The sequence below is a fragment of the Aspergillus caelatus genome (assembly GCF_009193585.1).
Source record: "Aspergillus caelatus strain CBS 763.97 unplaced genomic scaffold BDV27scaffold_45, whole genome shotgun sequence".
Taxonomy (NCBI): domain Eukaryota; kingdom Fungi; phylum Ascomycota; class Eurotiomycetes; order Eurotiales; family Aspergillaceae; genus Aspergillus; species Aspergillus caelatus.
Genome location: NW_022475308.1, coordinates 835 through 17,620, shown reverse-complemented (window position 1 = coordinate 17,620; position 16,786 = coordinate 835). Strand labels below are relative to the sequence as shown.

General features: G+C 48.2%; 8 protein-coding genes across 8 annotated transcripts; 5 read left to right on the top strand and 3 right to left on the bottom strand.

Annotated features, from left to right (window-relative positions):
- Nucleotides 1–600: 600 nt before the first annotated feature.
- On the bottom strand, nt 601–2,394 carry BDV27DRAFT_85239 (ArsA family ATPase). Its single transcript, XM_032077777.1, has 4 exons — nt 2,108–2,394; nt 1,596–1,989; nt 949–1,538; nt 601–886 (listed from the first exon to the last, which is right to left on the bottom strand). The coding sequence occupies exons 2-4, from the start codon at nt 1,980–1,982 to the stop codon at nt 844–846; spliced, it is 1,020 nt and encodes a 339-aa protein (XP_031929868.1). The 5' UTR covers nt 1,983–1,989; nt 2,108–2,394; the 3' UTR covers nt 601–843.
- On the bottom strand, nt 2,395–3,391 carry BDV27DRAFT_85238 (uncharacterized protein; the record flags this gene model as incomplete). Its single annotated transcript, XM_032077776.1, has 2 exons — nt 2,517–3,391; nt 2,395–2,439 (listed from the first exon to the last, which is right to left on the bottom strand). Coding segments are annotated over exons 1-2 (227 nt in total), but the record flags the coding sequence as incomplete, so codon positions are not given.
- Nucleotides 2,684–3,434, top strand: BDV27DRAFT_124767 (hydroxyisourate hydrolase). Its single transcript, XM_032066164.1, has one exon. The coding sequence runs from the start codon at nt 2,767–2,769 to the stop codon at nt 3,310–3,312; it is 546 nt and encodes a 181-aa protein (XP_031929866.1). The 5' UTR covers nt 2,684–2,766; the 3' UTR covers nt 3,313–3,434.
- Nucleotides 3,435–4,407, bottom strand: BDV27DRAFT_124766 (uncharacterized protein). The gene has a single exon (XM_032066163.1). It carries the CDS (start codon nt 4,186–4,188, stop codon nt 3,472–3,474), a length of 717 nt encoding a protein of 238 aa, XP_031929865.1. The 5' UTR covers nt 4,189–4,407; the 3' UTR covers nt 3,435–3,471.
- Nucleotides 4,408–6,287: 1,880 nt separating this feature from the next.
- Nucleotides 6,288–9,461, top strand: atfA (bZIP transcription factor atfA). The gene is made up of 3 exons (XM_032066162.1): nt 6,288–6,827; nt 7,289–8,411; nt 8,467–9,461. Exons 1-3 carry the CDS (start codon nt 6,722–6,724, stop codon nt 8,774–8,776), a joined length of 1,539 nt encoding a protein of 512 aa, XP_031929864.1. The 5' UTR covers nt 6,288–6,721; the 3' UTR covers nt 8,777–9,461.
- Nucleotides 9,462–9,647: 186 nt separating this feature from the next.
- On the top strand, nt 9,648–13,029 carry BDV27DRAFT_124762 (tubulin gamma complex associated family protein). The gene is made up of 2 exons (XM_032066161.1): nt 9,648–11,092; nt 11,142–13,029. The coding sequence occupies exons 1-2, from the start codon at nt 9,862–9,864 to the stop codon at nt 12,929–12,931; spliced, it is 3,021 nt and encodes a 1,006-aa protein (XP_031929863.1). The 5' UTR covers nt 9,648–9,861; the 3' UTR covers nt 12,932–13,029.
- Nucleotides 13,030–13,769: 740 nt separating this feature from the next.
- Nucleotides 13,770–14,929, top strand: BDV27DRAFT_124760 (WKF domain-containing protein). The gene has a single exon (XM_032066160.1). It carries the CDS (start codon nt 13,810–13,812, stop codon nt 14,686–14,688), a length of 879 nt encoding a protein of 292 aa, XP_031929862.1. The 5' UTR covers nt 13,770–13,809; the 3' UTR covers nt 14,689–14,929.
- Nucleotides 14,930–15,273: 344 nt separating this feature from the next.
- prs2 (proteasome core particle subunit alpha 1) lies at nt 15,274–16,345 on the top strand (the record flags this gene model as incomplete). The annotated part of the gene is made up of 5 exons (XM_032072171.1): nt 15,274–15,280; nt 15,354–15,413; nt 15,535–15,629; nt 15,686–15,898; nt 15,959–16,345. The coding sequence occupies 5 exons, from the start codon at nt 15,274–15,276 to the stop codon at nt 16,343–16,345; spliced, it is 762 nt and encodes a 253-aa protein (XP_031929861.1).
- Nucleotides 16,346–16,786: the final 441 nt, after the last annotated feature.

The window sequence follows — 16,786 nt, the reverse complement described above, 5'->3', positions numbered from 1 at the left end:
TCGCTCTTAATATACCAAGTACTAAGAGTGACAACAACCATAGTGCACTTGACCTGGGCATTGGCTCATTGCGGTGTATTCATTACTTGATATTCTCAACGCGCCCATAACTTCATGACGAATGGGGAAAAGAGGACAAAGGAAAAAAACGTCCATCTTTGGATAAGGCGCGTTTCGGAAGGAATGGGCTTGACCTCACGGCTAAGAATGAGGCATTTGGAATTATCTTCGAAGTCAAGAGCACGCACGCAGTTGCTCCTGAACGGGACAGGCTGCATGTGGAGAAGGCCATGCATATGCGCAATTGTGATTTCGGCCTATCGATATGCTCATCCGCGAACGATGCTTGAGCGGTAATCTAAATGGACCCTTTATGAAGACCCACAATTTGTAAGTTGCGATAAGCTCTTCGAGCCTGAAGAAGGCGGGAGTGAGGCGAACAAGACGACGGTAGCTTGCACGACGCGAATGCAACAAAAGGAAAAGCACATAAGAGAATTAAACTAGAACCAATATGCTTTAGGTATTGATGTCCAAGGCGTAGATAATTCGAGGATCGACATGGCCATACAAGTATCAAACGCTTCGTGCATTACTGTCTATTCTTTCTCATAACTCATCCCAATGGTAACAATTCGCTGGAAACCTCACCTTGCATATTTTCCAGCGCCATCTCCGACGTGATGACCTTCATAATAAACATGCGGTTATTCCGTGATAAAGCGCTTTCATAGTTGATAGTAAATCCCTCTGCACCGAGAATGCCCCCGTCGAATATCGTTCCCCATCTTCTTCAGGTTCGACAACCAGGGTGATCCTATTGCACGATGCTACATAGCCTCTTTACTGCGGGGGAACATATGGGTGAATGAGCATGTCGCTGAATCTGCAAATGGTTTGTTAGTACGGAAGTTATTTTCTGACCGGTGAGTATCAACAAAAACTGACTTTTCAAGTTTCTCCTTTCCTCTGACTTCTTCAACTAGCAGCGGCATCCGGACAACATTGAAATCTTCATAGAGTTCTTCAATTTGTTCAAGGTACTTCTTCTGCATCTTCCTTCGTGCATTGCACTGTTCACACTCACTACCCTGCTTGGGGAACAAAAGCTGATTGACGACAATGGCGTGTGTGTCAATGTTGTAGCTTGTCAGCTCTTGGATCATACGCTCGGTCTCATACAGAGATAAGAACTCAGCAATACAGACACACACAAAGGTGGTCATGTCCGGGTTCTTGAACTGAGTGTTGACTTCGCTGATGGTCTCTCTGAGAGACTCCATCTTCTGCAAAAGATCGTCAATGTTCTGACCGCCGGGAAGACCACCGCGGGAGCCAAGGATGGAGTTCAGCATTGGGCCGAATTGAGACGACAACTGCGAAAGCTTTGCAAGGGCCTTTTCAAGCACGGTGGGAAATTGAAGGAAACGCAAGGTGTGGCCGGTGGGGGCGGTGTCAAAAACAATAACCTCATACGACAAGGACTTGACTTGCTTCAGAACTTCCGCAAAGGACATGGCTTCATCAACACCGGGGATCTGACTTGATTAGCCGAGACACAGTATGATCACTCGGTAGTCCTAGGAAAAACGTACGCTGAATGCTAGATCCTGCATCATGTTCCCAACGCCTAGTCCCGCCATAGGGTCGTCGCCCTGCCCCTCGCCGCTGGCCAGTAGGTCCTGGATGCTGCCATTGGGGTCAATTTCCATAGCACTGAGGTTGGTGTACCCATCGACCAGTCGGGCTTCCTTTCCAAACTTTTGTCCAAAGGCGTCACTGAGGTTGTGTGCGGGATCGGTCGAGATGAGCAGAACCGATTTGCGAGCTTTGGCCAGCTGAATCGCAAGAGAACAGGAGGTAGTTGTTTTACCAACACCTCCTTTACCACCAACGAAGATCCAGCGGAGGGTATCCTGGCTGACAATCGACTGGAGCGAAGGCTCCATGAGATCGTCAGCTTGTACAACGGCAGTAGACATCCTGAAGCTGGGTTGAATTAGCTAAAATCTATAAGACAGACAACTGAGATTCAATGGTTTAGAAAGGGACCGAAGTTAAGCTGTGATATAGGCTAACAATGAAACACTGATGGAGTTGAGTTTACCACGTAAATTGTTTCCCCGCAAGACCCAAAACTTTTTTGTTGCGGCGATCGAAGCTTCCGGAAGATAAGCCTGAAAAGCTGTAAATACTAGGAACAAGTTGTTCGCGCTTTGAAAAATTCAGGGGAAATTTCCGGGCCTAAGATCGATCCAAAAGGAGTCTTATCTTGAAAAAGCGCCCGTGGCAGCTGGAAACTAAGAAACAACCCCCCGTTGCTGTCGGTCAAAGGTGGCACGTGCGGAGACCTTTATGCCTGAGGCTTCCATGATGGTTCCCCGCTAAAAAATGTAGTCAATGCGATGAAAGCGTGACAATGCTCTTTCCAAAATACTCCTAGAGACTCCTCTCATGTCAATCATAATATTAATACACTCAGGAGTTTTGCACTCAGGATAGAAGGACTTATGTACCAGAAATTGACAATGTGAACGTTTAATATCACAATTTGTTGCCCCACTGAAGGTATACTCCGGAAGGGTTCAACAGACTGTCGGTGGTCTCCGATGCATGAAGAGCGGAGATACAAAAACCCCATAGGTCTACATATAAGGGGATAGAAAAAAAAAAAAAACCAAAAAAGAGTCCCCGACATTTTCTTACAATTCCCACTCTCCAATCATTGCTCTCCTTCTTTCTTCGAATATTTCTTCCTTGATAGACATGAGATCGAGTGACCAATTGGGCAGAACCAAAGACCGACTCAGCCTTTACCAACAGCAGCTTCTTCCACCTCCAGCATCCTCCACCGCTATCAATCACTCGATTGCTACAAACACATCAGCTGCAATGTCTCGCGACCCTATTACTTGCCACGTCCTCAATACTCTGTCGGGTACTCCGGCGGCGAACCTCCCGGTGACGCTGACTCTCTTGTCGGCCCCTTCAAGCAGTCAAAGCCCCATCACATTCACTGCAACCACCGATGCTGATGGTCGCGTTAAAAACTGGACGCCTGCGACAAATTGCCCCGCCCCTGTTCCTGCCATCCTCTCATCTCTCCCGGCGGCTGACAGCAAGACACATTGGTCAGTGCGATTCGAAGTTGGACCATGGTATGAAGCGCAAGGAGTCGAGAGTTTCTGGCCCGAGGTGGAGGTGAAATTCACAGTGAAGGGACGTGGTCGAGAAGGGGAGGAGGGATGGCGGCACTATCATGTGCCGGTGCTCTTGGGGCCTTGGAACTACTCAACTTATCGCGGATCGTGAGGCTATCGATAAAGCGCCTGAGGGATCTTATCACCGTTTGATTAGGGTGGAGGCATGGGCTGCTAGATGACGTATATCGATGTATGCAGATAAGCACAAAGATTGAGAGTTTCAAGTAATTTAAGACCCTGATCTACCGGTATTGACATTGCACCAAAGTTATTCTTTCCATGTTTCTTCAACCTCTAGCACATTCTCTTCAATGTCCCTCCATCCCAATTGACTCCACCTCTCCGGTCGCTCCAACGCATCCACGAAATGCTTCATCGCTAGGATTAACTGCGATGCCCATCTCTGAGGACTTACACGCCCAATCCCCGTCGCCAGTGGTGTCATCAGGATACTATCAATCCTGTCCTCGGATCGGTCATGGTTCCAGCATTCCACTTGACATAGCAAACTCCACACACACTCGTACACCACTTCTCGGTCCCACGTAACGTTATCTGGAGCTCGCATGGTCGGACAAATCGCTACCCATTTACAGCCCCAAGCATTCGTGCCTTCCATATCTTTAGGGAACGGGACCAGCGTGCAAGATCCCGGGGGCGCAAAGCCTCTCCATTTTTCGTAAAGCACTTGTTGCGCTGCGCGCGTTAGCGTATCATAAGGATGATGTGGACGGCAGAATTTCCGCGAGATCGCATCATCAAAGGCACCGTCCAGGCGGCCGTAGGAGTTGGCAGGTGAGACAACTAATTGGAACTTGGTCGTGGCCGGGACCGCATGAAGTCCCATATTAAGCACGGTAATCTTGACCTTCGGGTTCTCTGCGAAGGACGGCCATTGCGTCGGGAGAGCTTCGTTGAATGCTGTGATGAACTTCTCCTCCATGCAAAGGAGGATGATTTCTGGGATATTCTGTAGATTTGCCATTGCGGGCCGAGTTGTTCTCCTGGATGTAATTAACTATCTCAGCATGAAGAGCAAAGCCATTTGGTGAGGAGACGAAAATTAGGCCCCATTTATATAACAAGTCACGAACTACGAGTATGCCTTGTCACTTGTTGGCTTATTACACGAGGCGGAATCCAAGGGCAAAACCTGCTGCCTGATATTCATCTTCGCTCTGAGGCAGCTGTTTAGCTACGATAGAGAACGAGTACATGTGTCAATCCGATACTAAGGGACCTTTTGATATTTAGAACCTAAGAGCTGGTACCACAGATCACGGGCAGTGAGGATCGAATCGGCAAACCTAGGGCTACCGAACTCGTATTATTCCTGATTCACCCGAGATCTCAAACAAAGCTAATCCCTTTTCTTTTTCTGCCAACCCTAAACCTGAATGAACTCGATGCCAACTATGCATAATATTTAACATTCGCATTATCAGTCAGCATGTCAGGGATTGTGCATAGTCAACTGGCCTGCAAATGCAGCGATATCCTTAGATTAATGACTACTGCTCTACTACTGCCTGTTGTACAAGCCATACATGCCTAGACAATGTACGACTATGTACTACACCCCGATACTTTACAAGGGTTACTCGTTGAACTGTAAGCAAACAAATTCCAGTCGACAACAGGTCGACTCTCATCTATCCCCAACCAACTTTGACAAGCCTGAACGGGTGGAGGCAATGGTACTTTGTCCAGAACCTCAACTCAGTGGCAATCCAAGAAATTCGACTTGTTCTTTGTCTGGCCCACCAACAAGAGCAAGCGACAATGCATCACGTGATAAAAACCCACGGGACGAACGTCCCAGAAGCATTGCGTCATCAGCAGGGCCCAATCAGCAACTCCATCTGCCATTCTCCAGACGGCGAGAACCCCCTGAGAAACCAAAGCATGGACGGTCGAAGACCGTCGATTCCTTGTTCATTATCTCCTGATGAGGGCCCGCCAGTGGCTAGGTATCGTACTAGTAGTATTTCATCTCATCTATCGCGTTAGGGTTTGACCATTCAATTGACGGGGATGCTTCACCGCCCTGCAAGAGAACAAACATGGCATAAATCATGATTCGCTGTTTCGAATCTACGGCAGATTCCATTGCGGCCTTGGAAGTTTGAAGATTCAAAAATCATGTTACTGTGTAGATTCTGGAGTCACGACAAAAGGTGGGGCTCGGAATCAACACGATGAGTGGCTGGAGATAGTGGAGTCGCTAGCTCTGGCGAGTGGCCACCAATGTGTTCTCCACTCGTAGCGGCCACCCGGCTGGTCCGACAGCCCAGAAAATTCCTGTCGTCGTCACCGTGACTTCATCTCCTCTGCCGTTTTTTTTCCCCCCATTTTCCCTTTTCTCCTACATTCTGTCTCCCTTCTGAATTGGGCCTGTTTGTCGCGTCGATTCTTCAATCTTCTCTCTTTTGGGGTCTTGTCCTCTACAATTCGGTTATCCCTGGATTATTAAAACATTCCTGATATTTTTGCAAGTGACGGGTAGTCCGTTTTGGAGATGGTCTGTTGTTTCCGCCTTCACCATCGTGTCCACAGGCTTTCGTCATTCATATTGGTCGAAACGTATTGCCGGGTGTCCACCTGTCTCCAAGTTCTTGTTGCAAGTCCTGTACATACTCCGTAAGGGTCATCCAGCGTTCGACTGCATAATTCGCTGCTTGATCGTGATTATTTTTGTTCCCCCTCCTGTAAGGTTGGTTCTTTTCCATCCGAGTGTTTCCCTTTTTCCCTCCTGTCATTCCGTCTATCAACATTTAGCCCTTGATATTTGGATTAGAAATCAACGAAGGCAAAAAAAGAAAAAAAGAAAAAAAAAGAGGAAAGGGAAAAAAAGAAAAAGAATAATAGAACAAAGAAAAAGAAATAAGCTGTTGACAGACACAAAGTGAGAAAAGAAAAACCAAAAAGAAATAAAAAGAAAAGAAAAAGAGAAATACTACAACAACAATACCGAAGAGAGAAGAAAGAACCAACTTTTGTTGTTCTACTTGAGGTTGCACTTTGGCTGGTACCCGTTGGCCTTTTGTACACACCCTAAGGTTGCATACTCTTTTTTTTTTTTTTTTTTTTTTTTACACTTTGGCGTGACAGGAGTCGAGTTCTTTAGGCAAGGCCCAAAAACGCTTAGCTCACGACACTCGACCGCCTCCCCTCTTTTTTCCTCCCCCTAAAAACTCCCTTGAGTCCGACTACGTCACAACTTCTCATTTCCCTTCCCTTCACAGTTACTCTGGGATTCTGTGCAGAATAACGGACGGACATCAACAAATTGCCTTGAATAAGTCCTCAAGAGCATTGCCTGCGTTCTGATCTATATTATCTTATTCTCCTTACTTATTGTTGTGAAGAATCACTCCGTCTTTTTGCCACCAGTCTTCACTCGATTCTTCTTTTTTTTCCTTTCTTTTTTTTTTTTTCCTCTCTCTTCCCGGCTTTAGGTTCTCTGACTCGCGCGGCCCCTTCGCTTGTCTAATATAACCGTGACCTCCAGCTAAACTATGTCTGCAGCTGTTGCATCAACAGTTACAGACACCTTAACCCATCGCGCTGATACAATTAATACATCCCCAATGGACGCGAAAAAGAACGCTTTGGAAACCGAAGGTTAGTATACCTCCTTCTAGTTTGAGCTTCTTTCTGTGTGCGTGCACATGACCTCTTTTTTTGGCTTGAAATTTTTATTTTATTTTATTATTTTTTTTCCCCATGGGTGCTTTGCTTCCTTATATCGTGAAGTTGTCAAGTTGCAAGAGAGTTTTCGCGACATTTGCATCTTCTATTAAGCCTTGACCCATTCTGGCTTGGTAGTACGCCACTACTCCCCCAGATGTTCTGTTATATGTTCCCGCCGTCGGGATGACCTCACACCTGGCGTCATCGATGGGGCTCTGTTATCAGATCTCTTACTGTCATTACCCTAACCACCATAACGCGACGGAGATGCGATCTCGTCGTCGCTATCACCCTTCGCTACCCGATTTATCTCAGATACACCTTGCTGTCGCGTCTAAGTCGCGTCACTCTGTATGACTTACCCGCTGACTGGACTTGTTATTGCTTCACAGACTCCCAGGCGCCGTCTTCAGAGACCAAGAATATAAAATCCGACGTAGATCCCCAGACCTCACTGGCGCCTCCTCCGCGGCCAGCCATAACATCAGCTGCGGATACCCCAGATTACTTTAACTCTGTGCATAATCCCTTTTCATTGGAACCGAATCCCTTTGAGCAATCCTTTGGTGGTGGCACTAGTGGTGGCTCTTCTGGCGAGACACCCGGGAAGTCGATCCTTCCTCCAGTCGCTTCGCTCACGTCTCCTGCCTTACCTGGTACTAGCTCGGCCGGAGGCGGTTATAGCTGGTCCAACTCGTTGCGCTCTGGGCCCTTAAGCCCGGCCATGCTCGCTGGCCCGACTGGCTCAAGCGATTATTTCGACAGCATTGGCAGAGGCTTCCCTACCCCGAACGAGTCCTCTCTGCGCACCGGGTTGACTCCTGGTGGTGGCGGTTCCATGTTCCCGGCACCTAGCCCAAACTCCCAGGCGCTCCTGCAGCAACTGCAAAGTGGGGGTGCAACTCCCTCAACTATAGAGTTTCATCGTACTGCGTTGAATGCCGCCAAGAAAAACGCTCTGAATGGCCCAACTTCTAACCCAACATCTGATCCCGAACAAGCAGCACAGAACACGAACATGGACATCAAACCCAACCAGCCAGATCCTTTCGGCCATCATGATGCTGCAGATGCCGCGAATGGGCTGTTTATGCTAGCCAAGGGCGGACAAGCAAACCCTAATCAATTTGCTGTTTCCAACCAGTCGTCAATACCACCACAGAACATTCAAAACAACGATCAAGCTCGCGATTCTGACCGGCGAACTTCTAACGGTGGCAGAGAGACAAGTGGTGACGTGTCTGACGTGCAAGGTGAACAGGCAAAGCCGGCCACGAAAGGAAAGAAAAAGAATACGTCTACTAAGACCGGCGGGGCAGCGAACAATCGGCGTAAAGCAGATGATGCTCAAGCTAAAGGGTCAAACAAGAAAGCCAAGCTCAGCTCTGGTAGCACCGAGCCTCCTTCTGATGCCGGTGATTCAGAAGAAGAGGAAGAGCAGAAGAAGAAGTCACAGACGGACAGCAAGAAGATGACGGATGAAGAGAAGAGGAAGAATTTCCTCGAGAGGAATCGGTGAGTTTTACATTATTTGTGGTGCCGAGTACATTCTCTAATATGGTATCGGTAGGGTCGCTGCACTGAAATGTCGCCAGAGGAAGAAACAGTGGCTTGCCAACTTGCAAGCGAAAGTTGAGCTCTTCACTTCAGAAAATGATGCGCTTACTGCTACCGTCACTCAGTTGCGTGAAGAGATCGTCAACCTTAAAACACTCCTACTAGCACATAAGGACTGCCCGGTTTCCCAGGCCCAAGGTCTCGGGCCCTTGATGATGAACGGCATGTCGGCAGGATTTGACCCTCATCCGTACAACATCCCTAACAACATGGGAATACAACCAGGCGCACCTATCCCTGCACAGGGAATCCGAAGACAATGAATTTAATCTCTAGACTGCGATCTTAATACCCTCCGATCTTAGTCTAATCGCGTTGCTACGACTTACAACGTTTCTTTGCTTTGCACCACTGGATGCAGGGCCATTTCTGTCTAGAGCCCAGACCATTCCCATGGGTTCATATTACGTTTCAGTTTCATTTGGCTCCCGTTCTTAACGTGGGCCTCTGGGCATGGGTAGGTGTTAATGATGTATACGAATTCAAAAATTGGACTGGCTGAATCTGATGGTGCGATACGGGATTTTATTGAATCTCTGGAGGGTGCAAACTTGGCGCAAAAGCTTCTTTTGGCTGTGTTACTCTATTATTTCCTTGTCTTTTTTTCCTTATTCCTTTCCACTTCTCCCCTGTCTTTTTCTACACTACATCTTGAAACCCCAGTCCATGAGTTAAGGGGCTGGGGTTTGTGTATTGCTTATTTGCGTCTTCTGGGTCTCTTTTGCCTCCCTTGATCTTGGGACTTCAATTCGGCTGTCTGATATTCGAAAGACACGGGATCATGTGTCTTTCCCCTTCCTCTTTCCTTTCTCGAGATACAGCGTTAATCGGGCGGCGTTCTGGGGCTGTTTGCTTTTCCCGTTCAGTGTTGCTACAGCGACTAGCATGTCAGATGGCTCTAGGTTTGACAATTCAAACATGCTGAGATTGAATCAATTCAATCTTAAATGATGTGTCTTACGTAGTTTCATAGTTTCGTAGTTCTACTGGGTAGTAGTAGCCGTGATGCCTTCTCCAGATTACTACCACTAGATACCCGATGCCAACTGAGAGCTTGGCGGTCACGGGAGGGTTCAAACAGCTCAAACTAGGCAAACCAACAACAACAACCACCGCCGCCGCCGCCGCCGCCGCCGCACGCTCTTTGCGATAGCTTTCGAACATTGGTCGATTATATGCGATTCGGAACAGGAAGCCATGCGCTGTTTTACTCCGCCGCATTGAATTCGACTGCGCTTGCTTGCTCGACATCCCACATTTCTATACATCCACTCGTGATCCTCGACGTCACGAGGGGTCGTGAACAAAACTAGCTTGGGAAGGCACTTGGAAAGCTGGTTTGCTAATCATGTCAGCTCGTCACTCTACGCGCCCACGTCGCATTGAGGACGCCCTCTCGCAGCTCGTTGACAATCTCACTCACCGATTCTCTTACGCCGCTACGGAAGACGAGCTCCCCGACGAAGAATACGAAGCCCTCGCAGTGCGACAACAGGAGAACCTCGAACACTCATGGCGAATACTCGATGCTTATTCCAATTCAAGCAATGATCCAGCATCGCCAAACGGTGGGGCGGGGCTGGGGATTACTCGGAGAGGAAGCATAGCAGGTGGTGAGAATATCAATAACGCGTCGGATCTGATCAAGCGGAAGCTGTTACGTGAAAATGCGAGCCCAGATAAAGCGATGCGGTTCTCCAATTTATACTCGCGCCTTCTAACCCAGCCTGTCCTATCGCAAAAGTGGGCTATATTATATCTTCTTTATCGGCTGTCGAGCTCGGACGACTACGACGAAAGCTTCGAGGAGGAAGGAGGTAGTCGGAGTCCAGCCGTCGAACCAGGTAATTTGCAGAACTTGTTATGGAAGGGACAGCGAGCAAGACAGGGAATGGGGCCGATGTCAGATGAGGAAGGTCCGGCTATCAGTTCATCAGCATCGCAATTACCTGCGCGCCTCGAACGGAAAGCTTCTCAACGACGACCTGAACGGGATATACGGGACATGGGAGAAGATGAAGAATTGGAGATGGCTCGAGAGCACCAGAGGCATCGCGCAATGTCAGACGCTGCAGCAAGGGACATCCAGACGGAGGAACAGAAAACCGCTCAACCGCAGCCAGCTCCAGACAATCAACAGAAATTAGCTCGACCTGTCGAGAATGGGCTTTTGCGCGACCTTCCCTTCGTCCTGCAGGGCTTATCGTCATCGAACCTCGAATTTACGTCCTCTACCCTCAAACTACCACCGACACTACCTATTCCCTTAATATCTCTTCTAAACACTTTGGCCGAGCCGGGCCTGCTATATAAAGGGTTGTCGGCTTTTGTCGAAAGCTCCAGTGGGGGGTTATTGAACCAGAGTTTGCGAGCAGCTCTTTCAAATGAGCTCCGTTCGTATCTAGGATTGGTTGCGACACTGGAAGGGGAGATTCGAAGGGCGCTGGCCGCTCCTGGAGCTTCTACTTCTCCCGCCAGCGTAGCCAAAACCGGGGTTACACTGAAAAGATGTATAGTATGGACAAGAGACGCGACAATGGCGCTGAGATTGATGAGCGTGATTGTCGAAGAAGCTCAGAGTAAGTGATCAACTATGCCTGGGCATCCCATTAACTAACGACATTTTAGACAAGAAGGGTGGCCAACTTATATCAATGATACATGGCTTCTCCACTTCTCATGGCGATCCTTTCGTATGTGCACTGGCCGAGAAACTGCTCGCACATGTTACGCGCCCGTTCTATGATATGCTGCGCTTATGGATCTATGATGGCGAGCTTTCAGATCCATACCAAGAGTTTTTCGTAGTAGAGCCGGAGGTTAGTTCAAGTACTGATCCCCGGCGCATCGCGACAAGCGTTTGGGAAGACAAGTATAAGCTTGACGACGATTTGGTACCATCCATCATCACACAAGACTTTGCCAAGAAAGTATTTTTGATCGGAAAATCCTTGAATTTCATCAGGTACGGCTGCGGGGACTCGGGATGGGTAGAAGCCTATTCAAAGGAGAGTTCGAAAGAGCTGCGGTACGGCGACACAGCAAGTCTGGAGACATCCATCGATGAGGCATATAAATCCACAATGGCGCGGCTAATTTATCTCATGGATGAAAAGTTCAAACTCTTCGATCATCTTCGGGCGCTGAAGAAATACTTGTTGCTGGGACAGGGTGATTTCATCGCCCTATTGATGGAATCACTGGCTTCAAACCTTGACCGTCCTGCTAATTCCCAGTACAGGCATACGCTCACGGCTCAGTTGGAGCATGCCATTCGTGCTTCGAATGCTCAATATGACTCGTCAGATGTCCTTCGCCGCCTAGATGCTCGGATGCTCGAGCTCAGTCACGGTGAGATTGGCTGGGACTGTTTCACGCTCGAATATAAGATAGATGCGCCAGTTGATGTAGTCATTACACCCTGGGGCTCTACTCAATATTTGAAAGTCTTCAATTTCCTATGGCGCGTGAAGCGGGTCGAGTTTGCCCTGGGTAGTACCTGGCGACGATGTATGACCGGTGCCAGAGGCGTACTGAGAAGTGTCGACGATAAAGTAGGGCCTGATTGGAAAGGGGCAAGATGCGCCATTGCTGAAATGATACACTTTGTCTGCCAATTACAATATTATATCCTGTTCGAAGTCATTGAGGCCAGTTGGGATCAGTTGCAAGCATCTATTTCTAAGCCAGGATGTACGCTGGATGATCTGATCGAAGCACACACCAAATATCTCGATTCGATTACACACAAGGGCCTGCTAGGTTCCTCCTCTTCATCCAAGAGCTCGTCCTCAAACAAGCATCAAGAAGAGAGCTTCTTGACTCAACTACACCAGATATTGAAGATCATGCTTGCATATAAAGATGCTGTCGATGGGTTATACTCCTTCTCTGTTGCGGAGTTCACTCGAAGGCAAGAACTCAGTGCTAAAATCGAAACGCGAACCGCACAAGGCCGATGGGGCGTTACAGAACGCGATCTTCTCTCATCCCGGCGCACTCGTGGACACCAAAACTCGGTATCATCGATGTCCACGCCGAATGTTGGGAACACTGCCGATGATATAGGTACACCGTCGTCCCTCATTGGCCAGGACCTTTCAGCGGACGACCACATGCTTGCGTCCCTACGTGTTCGACTCCGCGATCTATCTGCCGAGTTTCGGTCGCGGTTGAATACACTCCTGGGCGACCTAGCATACCAGCCAGATGTAGATATGCGGTTCCTCGCTGTAGTAATGAATTTCAACGACTTTTACGAACCGGTACGAAAGCGGAGGACAGCGACGGGTTCGCGAGACAGGGAAAGACTCCGCCGCAAAGCCGCAGAAGGTAATGCACAAAAGGAAATGAAGAAAGAGAGAAGAGATCCAAACGGGGCAGAAAGCGCCAGTGGCTCGGGTGCCAATGCACCATAATGTACTTTTCACCTCAATGAATCGTGGGTTTGCATCTTCTAGGGTTGGAACTGTAGAACCGGAGTCAAGGAATAGGAAGGGCAAAATTTAATGGCATGAATAGATAATGCAAGTGACGATTTTACGGTCATTGATACATGTACCTACATACTAGAAACACCTTTCGTAACCGTGAGAGATTCAAACTGAAAGGTAATACGCACATAAATAAATCCCAACCATGTTCTAAAATGGAGGCGGGCCTCTCTAGTAAAGGTTGGGTCTATTAGATTTAATTCCGCGGTGTTGCTAAACTTCCGCAACTCACGTGGAAATTTTCCCAAAAACTTTCTACAATACAATCCAAACGATCAATTCACACAACCCACACCCACCATTTAGGTCTTACCTGCATATTTTTCTCGATCGCTTTTTCAAAGTCCTTAATATACGCGACTCGAACTTTTTCTTTCGCGGAGATTGAAAAAAGGAGGCCACAATTTGCCGCAATGTCGGGCGAAGAATCTTCCCAGCCGTCGCACGTCCCGGCGTGGAAGAAGTTAGGTCTGAAGCTCAAATACGCCAAAGACCCCCTAGAAGAAGAAAAGGAAAATACGGACAAGGGCGAAAAGAGGGAAAAGAAAGAAAAGAAGAGAGATTCAAAGAAGAAGAAGAAGAGTGATGCCGAACCCGAGCCCGAGCCAGAGGATAAGAAGTCGCGCAAGAACAAAAAACGACGACATGACGATGATAACGATGAGCGGGATGAGAAAGAACAACCTGCAGCTGAGGAGCAAGAGGACGAGTCCCGCAAGAAGAAGAAGAAGAAGAAGGTTTCTTTCTCGACTGAGGTAGAGGAGAAGGAGGTGCCTGGTCGTGATGCTCAGAGCGATGTTGATATGGATGCCGATGCTGATGCCGAGGATGGAGGGAAGAAGCAGAAGAAGAAGAAGGAGAAAAAGAAGAAGAAGAAGGATCAGTCGACGGCTGGCGATTCAGCGAGTGATGCGTCCCCGAAGATTCATGAAACTCCTATTCTCTCCTACCTGAGTCTTTACTACAAATATCGGTCAGCGTGGAAGTTTCAGAAGAACCGCGAAACACATCTCTTTAAACATGTTCTTTCGTTGGAACAAGTGCCGACCCAGTACAATGCTGCTCTACTTGTGTATCTTCAGGGCTTGAAGAGTGAAGGTGCTAAGCAGCGGTTACGTGAGATTGCTGAGGAAGCTGTGAAGGCAGAGATCGAGGAGGGTTCATCCGATGATAAGGAAGAAAGCACCGCGGACGAGTCTGCGGAACATGTACCGTCTGAGAAGGAGAACTATGACAACGCTCTTGGCGCTTTCAGGGAGTGTTTGTCCCAAGGCAAACAAGATGAGCTGAATACGACTGTATCTACAGAAAAGCTGGGAGGCGATGCGTTGAAGAAGCTTGAAATGAGACAGCGAGCGGAACTCGTCTTGTATGCAGTCAATGGCACACTCTTCAACTTCCAGAAGCCAAAGTCTCCTGCACAGAAAGGAAAGGGCGCGAAGAACCAGAACCAAGCAAATAAGAAGAAGAAGAAGAAGAACCGGACTGCTATTGTGGAAATATCAAGCAGCAGTGAAAGTGAAAGCTCTAGTGACAGCGACGGCGACAGCGACGATGATGCTGCAACTAGCAAAAAGGAGAACGTGAAACCCAGGGATTCATCTTCTGATTCGAGCAGTGACAGCGACTCTGAAAGCACAAGCTCAAGTGATTCGTCATCGTCATCTTCTTCCTCTTCTTGAATTTTCATCGCGTAGGTTGTTCGGGCCTATTTACTCGTCCTTTCTCCTACGCTTTTGCTCGAGGTGGTTATCTTGGAGACCATGCTCGCACTGTGTCGCATGTTCAAAAAAAGTTCACAAGGATTATATTCGAGAAGTCTTTAGCGAGAAGTTGGATACCTGGTCTAGGCATATGAAGGAGTTCGTCAAACTGGTGGCATGATTCACCTGTTGTTAGTTGCCATGTATACCCGTTATATACAGATAGAACAGTATTTTCAGAACTTATACTATTCAAAACGTATTTATGAAGGTATAAAATCCAACGAGCCATAATCTTGACCTTGTAGAAATAATACTAACTTGAAGGATAAATTCATAAATCCGCCAATTGGTATGCCTTGTCCAAAGGCGGTGACAGCGGAGCTTACTCAATAGCTCAGAGCTTCGGCCCTCAGGCACCCTCTGGCACGCGTCCTCTCGAACCTCATCATCCTCCATCGTCCATTCCCCCTCTTTGTGCCTTGCGATACATTCTTTGTCGCTTTCATTCTTGCTTTTCCCGCTTAGTTACTTTTCCGAGTACTATATACACTCATCGCCATCATGTCTGGTAGGGTCCTTGGCTAGATTGATTGGCCTGGTACCATGACTTCATCGATTACTGACCTTCATTTTGCGAGTAGGAAGCGCATACGACAGACATATTACAATCTTCTCGGACCAAGGTCGTCTGTATCAAGTCGGTGAGTGCCTCCATTTGACGGCTACATCCTCGAGGAACAGTTCGACGTCAACCCCGAACATGTGGGGACCATCGCCATAAGACAACTGGATAGCTGATCGACCATGTTCCGTGATCAATAGAATATGCCTTTAAAGCCATCACTTCGGCTAACATAACCTCGTTGGGTGTGAGGGGAAAGAACTGCGCCGTGGTGTTGTCTCAGAAGAAAGTTGCTGTAAGCTACACCGCCGTACATGGCCGAGTCCCGACCTTGTCTAATCGATACCTTAGGATAAACTGATCGATCCATCCTCCGTTTCACATATCTTCCGGCTCTCTCCCTCTGTTGGTTGTGTGATGACCGGTTCTATAGCGGATGCTAGGGCTTCCGTTGACCGTGCTCGTGGAGAGGCGGCGGAATTCCGATACAAATACGGTTATGAAATGCCCTGTGATGTTCTTGCGAAGCGACTTGCCAATATCAATCAGGTCTACACACAGAGGGTATGTGTCATTCATCTTGGTCAAAAGGCGGTTATGTGGACTGACGCAAATATTTTTTAGGCTTACATGCGCCCGTTAGGAGTCGCTATGACCCTGATCTCTGTCGACTCAGAGAATGGCCCACAGGTCTACAAATGCGACCCTGCAGGCTACTACGTCGGATACAAGGCCACCGCATCTGGTCCGAAACAGCAGGAGGCGATCACTTACCTGGAAAAGAAGTTGAAGAACAAGGATTACGCCGAGGGCAGTTGGGAGGACGTTGTCGAATTGGGAATCACAGCCTTGAGCAACGTGCTTAGTGTTGATTTCAAGAAGCACGAATTGGAGATTGGAATCGTTGGCGGCCCTCGGACGGATGGTCAAGAGGGCACAGATGTCAATTTCCGGGCTCTGACGGAGGATGAGATTGATGAACGGCTGCAGGCTATTGCCGAAAAGGACTGAATGTCGAACGTATGAACATGCATGTTGCTAGACGCGAATGATATTTAATAGCATAACTCCGACTATGGTTGTTACGATGGGTATCCTTCTCCTGGTGATATAGTGGAAGGACCCTTGCTGCCAGGGCAGACAAACGGTAGACGGACGACAATCATTCGTCTGTACTTCTCCAGGTTTGTTTGTGGCAACGTGCAGATAAAAGTAGTTTTGACATTGGCGATATGATGGGTTCGAGCAGCCTGCAAGCTCCCTGTGTCCCCACGGGATGATGAGACGTGACAATCTGCAAGGAGTGCAGTTATTGGGTGCTATGCAATTGCGAAGCAACGTCGGAGGGAATGAGCGAGGATACCGAAGGTAGAGTGGATAGCTGTCTCGCATGCGTTGGGGGCAATATCTTGACGTAGACGATTGTGGATCGCAGATATTCGCCACCAGAGC

What these genes read in the sequence shown, in the direction of transcription:
- BDV27DRAFT_85239 (XM_032077777.1), bottom strand. Translation starts at nt 1,982, where the DNA reads ATGTCTACTGCCGTTGTACAAGCTGACGATCTCATGGAGCCTTCGCTC. An exon ending in TGCAGGATCTAGCATTCAGC is followed by an intron (nt 1,539 to 1,595) that starts GTACGTTTTTCC and finishes TAATCAAGTCAG; the next exon opens with ATCCCCGGTGTTGATGAAGC. An exon ending in GGAAAGGAGAAACTTGAAAA is followed by an intron (nt 887 to 948) that starts GTCAGTTTTTGT and finishes AACCATTTGCAG; the next exon opens with ATTCAGCGACATGCTCATTC.
- BDV27DRAFT_124767 (XM_032066164.1), top strand. Translation starts at nt 2,767, where the DNA reads ATGAGATCGAGTGACCAATTGGGCAGAACCAAAGACCGACTCAGCCTT.
- BDV27DRAFT_124766 (XM_032066163.1), bottom strand. Translation starts at nt 4,188, where the DNA reads ATGGCAAATCTACAGAATATCCCAGAAATCATCCTCCTTTGCATGGAG.
- atfA (XM_032066162.1), top strand. Translation starts at nt 6,722, where the DNA reads ATGTCTGCAGCTGTTGCATCAACAGTTACAGACACCTTAACCCATCGC. An exon ending in GAACGCTTTGGAAACCGAAG is followed by an intron (nt 6,828 to 7,288) that starts GTTAGTATACCT and finishes ATTGCTTCACAG; the next exon opens with ACTCCCAGGCGCCGTCTTCA. An exon ending in AATTTCCTCGAGAGGAATCG is followed by an intron (nt 8,412 to 8,466) that starts GTGAGTTTTACA and finishes TGGTATCGGTAG; the next exon opens with GGTCGCTGCACTGAAATGTC.
- BDV27DRAFT_124762 (XM_032066161.1), top strand. Translation starts at nt 9,862, where the DNA reads ATGTCAGCTCGTCACTCTACGCGCCCACGTCGCATTGAGGACGCCCTC. An exon ending in GATTGTCGAAGAAGCTCAGA is followed by an intron (nt 11,093 to 11,141) that starts GTAAGTGATCAA and finishes ACGACATTTTAG; the next exon opens with ACAAGAAGGGTGGCCAACTT.
- BDV27DRAFT_124760 (XM_032066160.1), top strand. Translation starts at nt 13,810, where the DNA reads ATGGATGCCGATGCTGATGCCGAGGATGGAGGGAAGAAGCAGAAGAAG.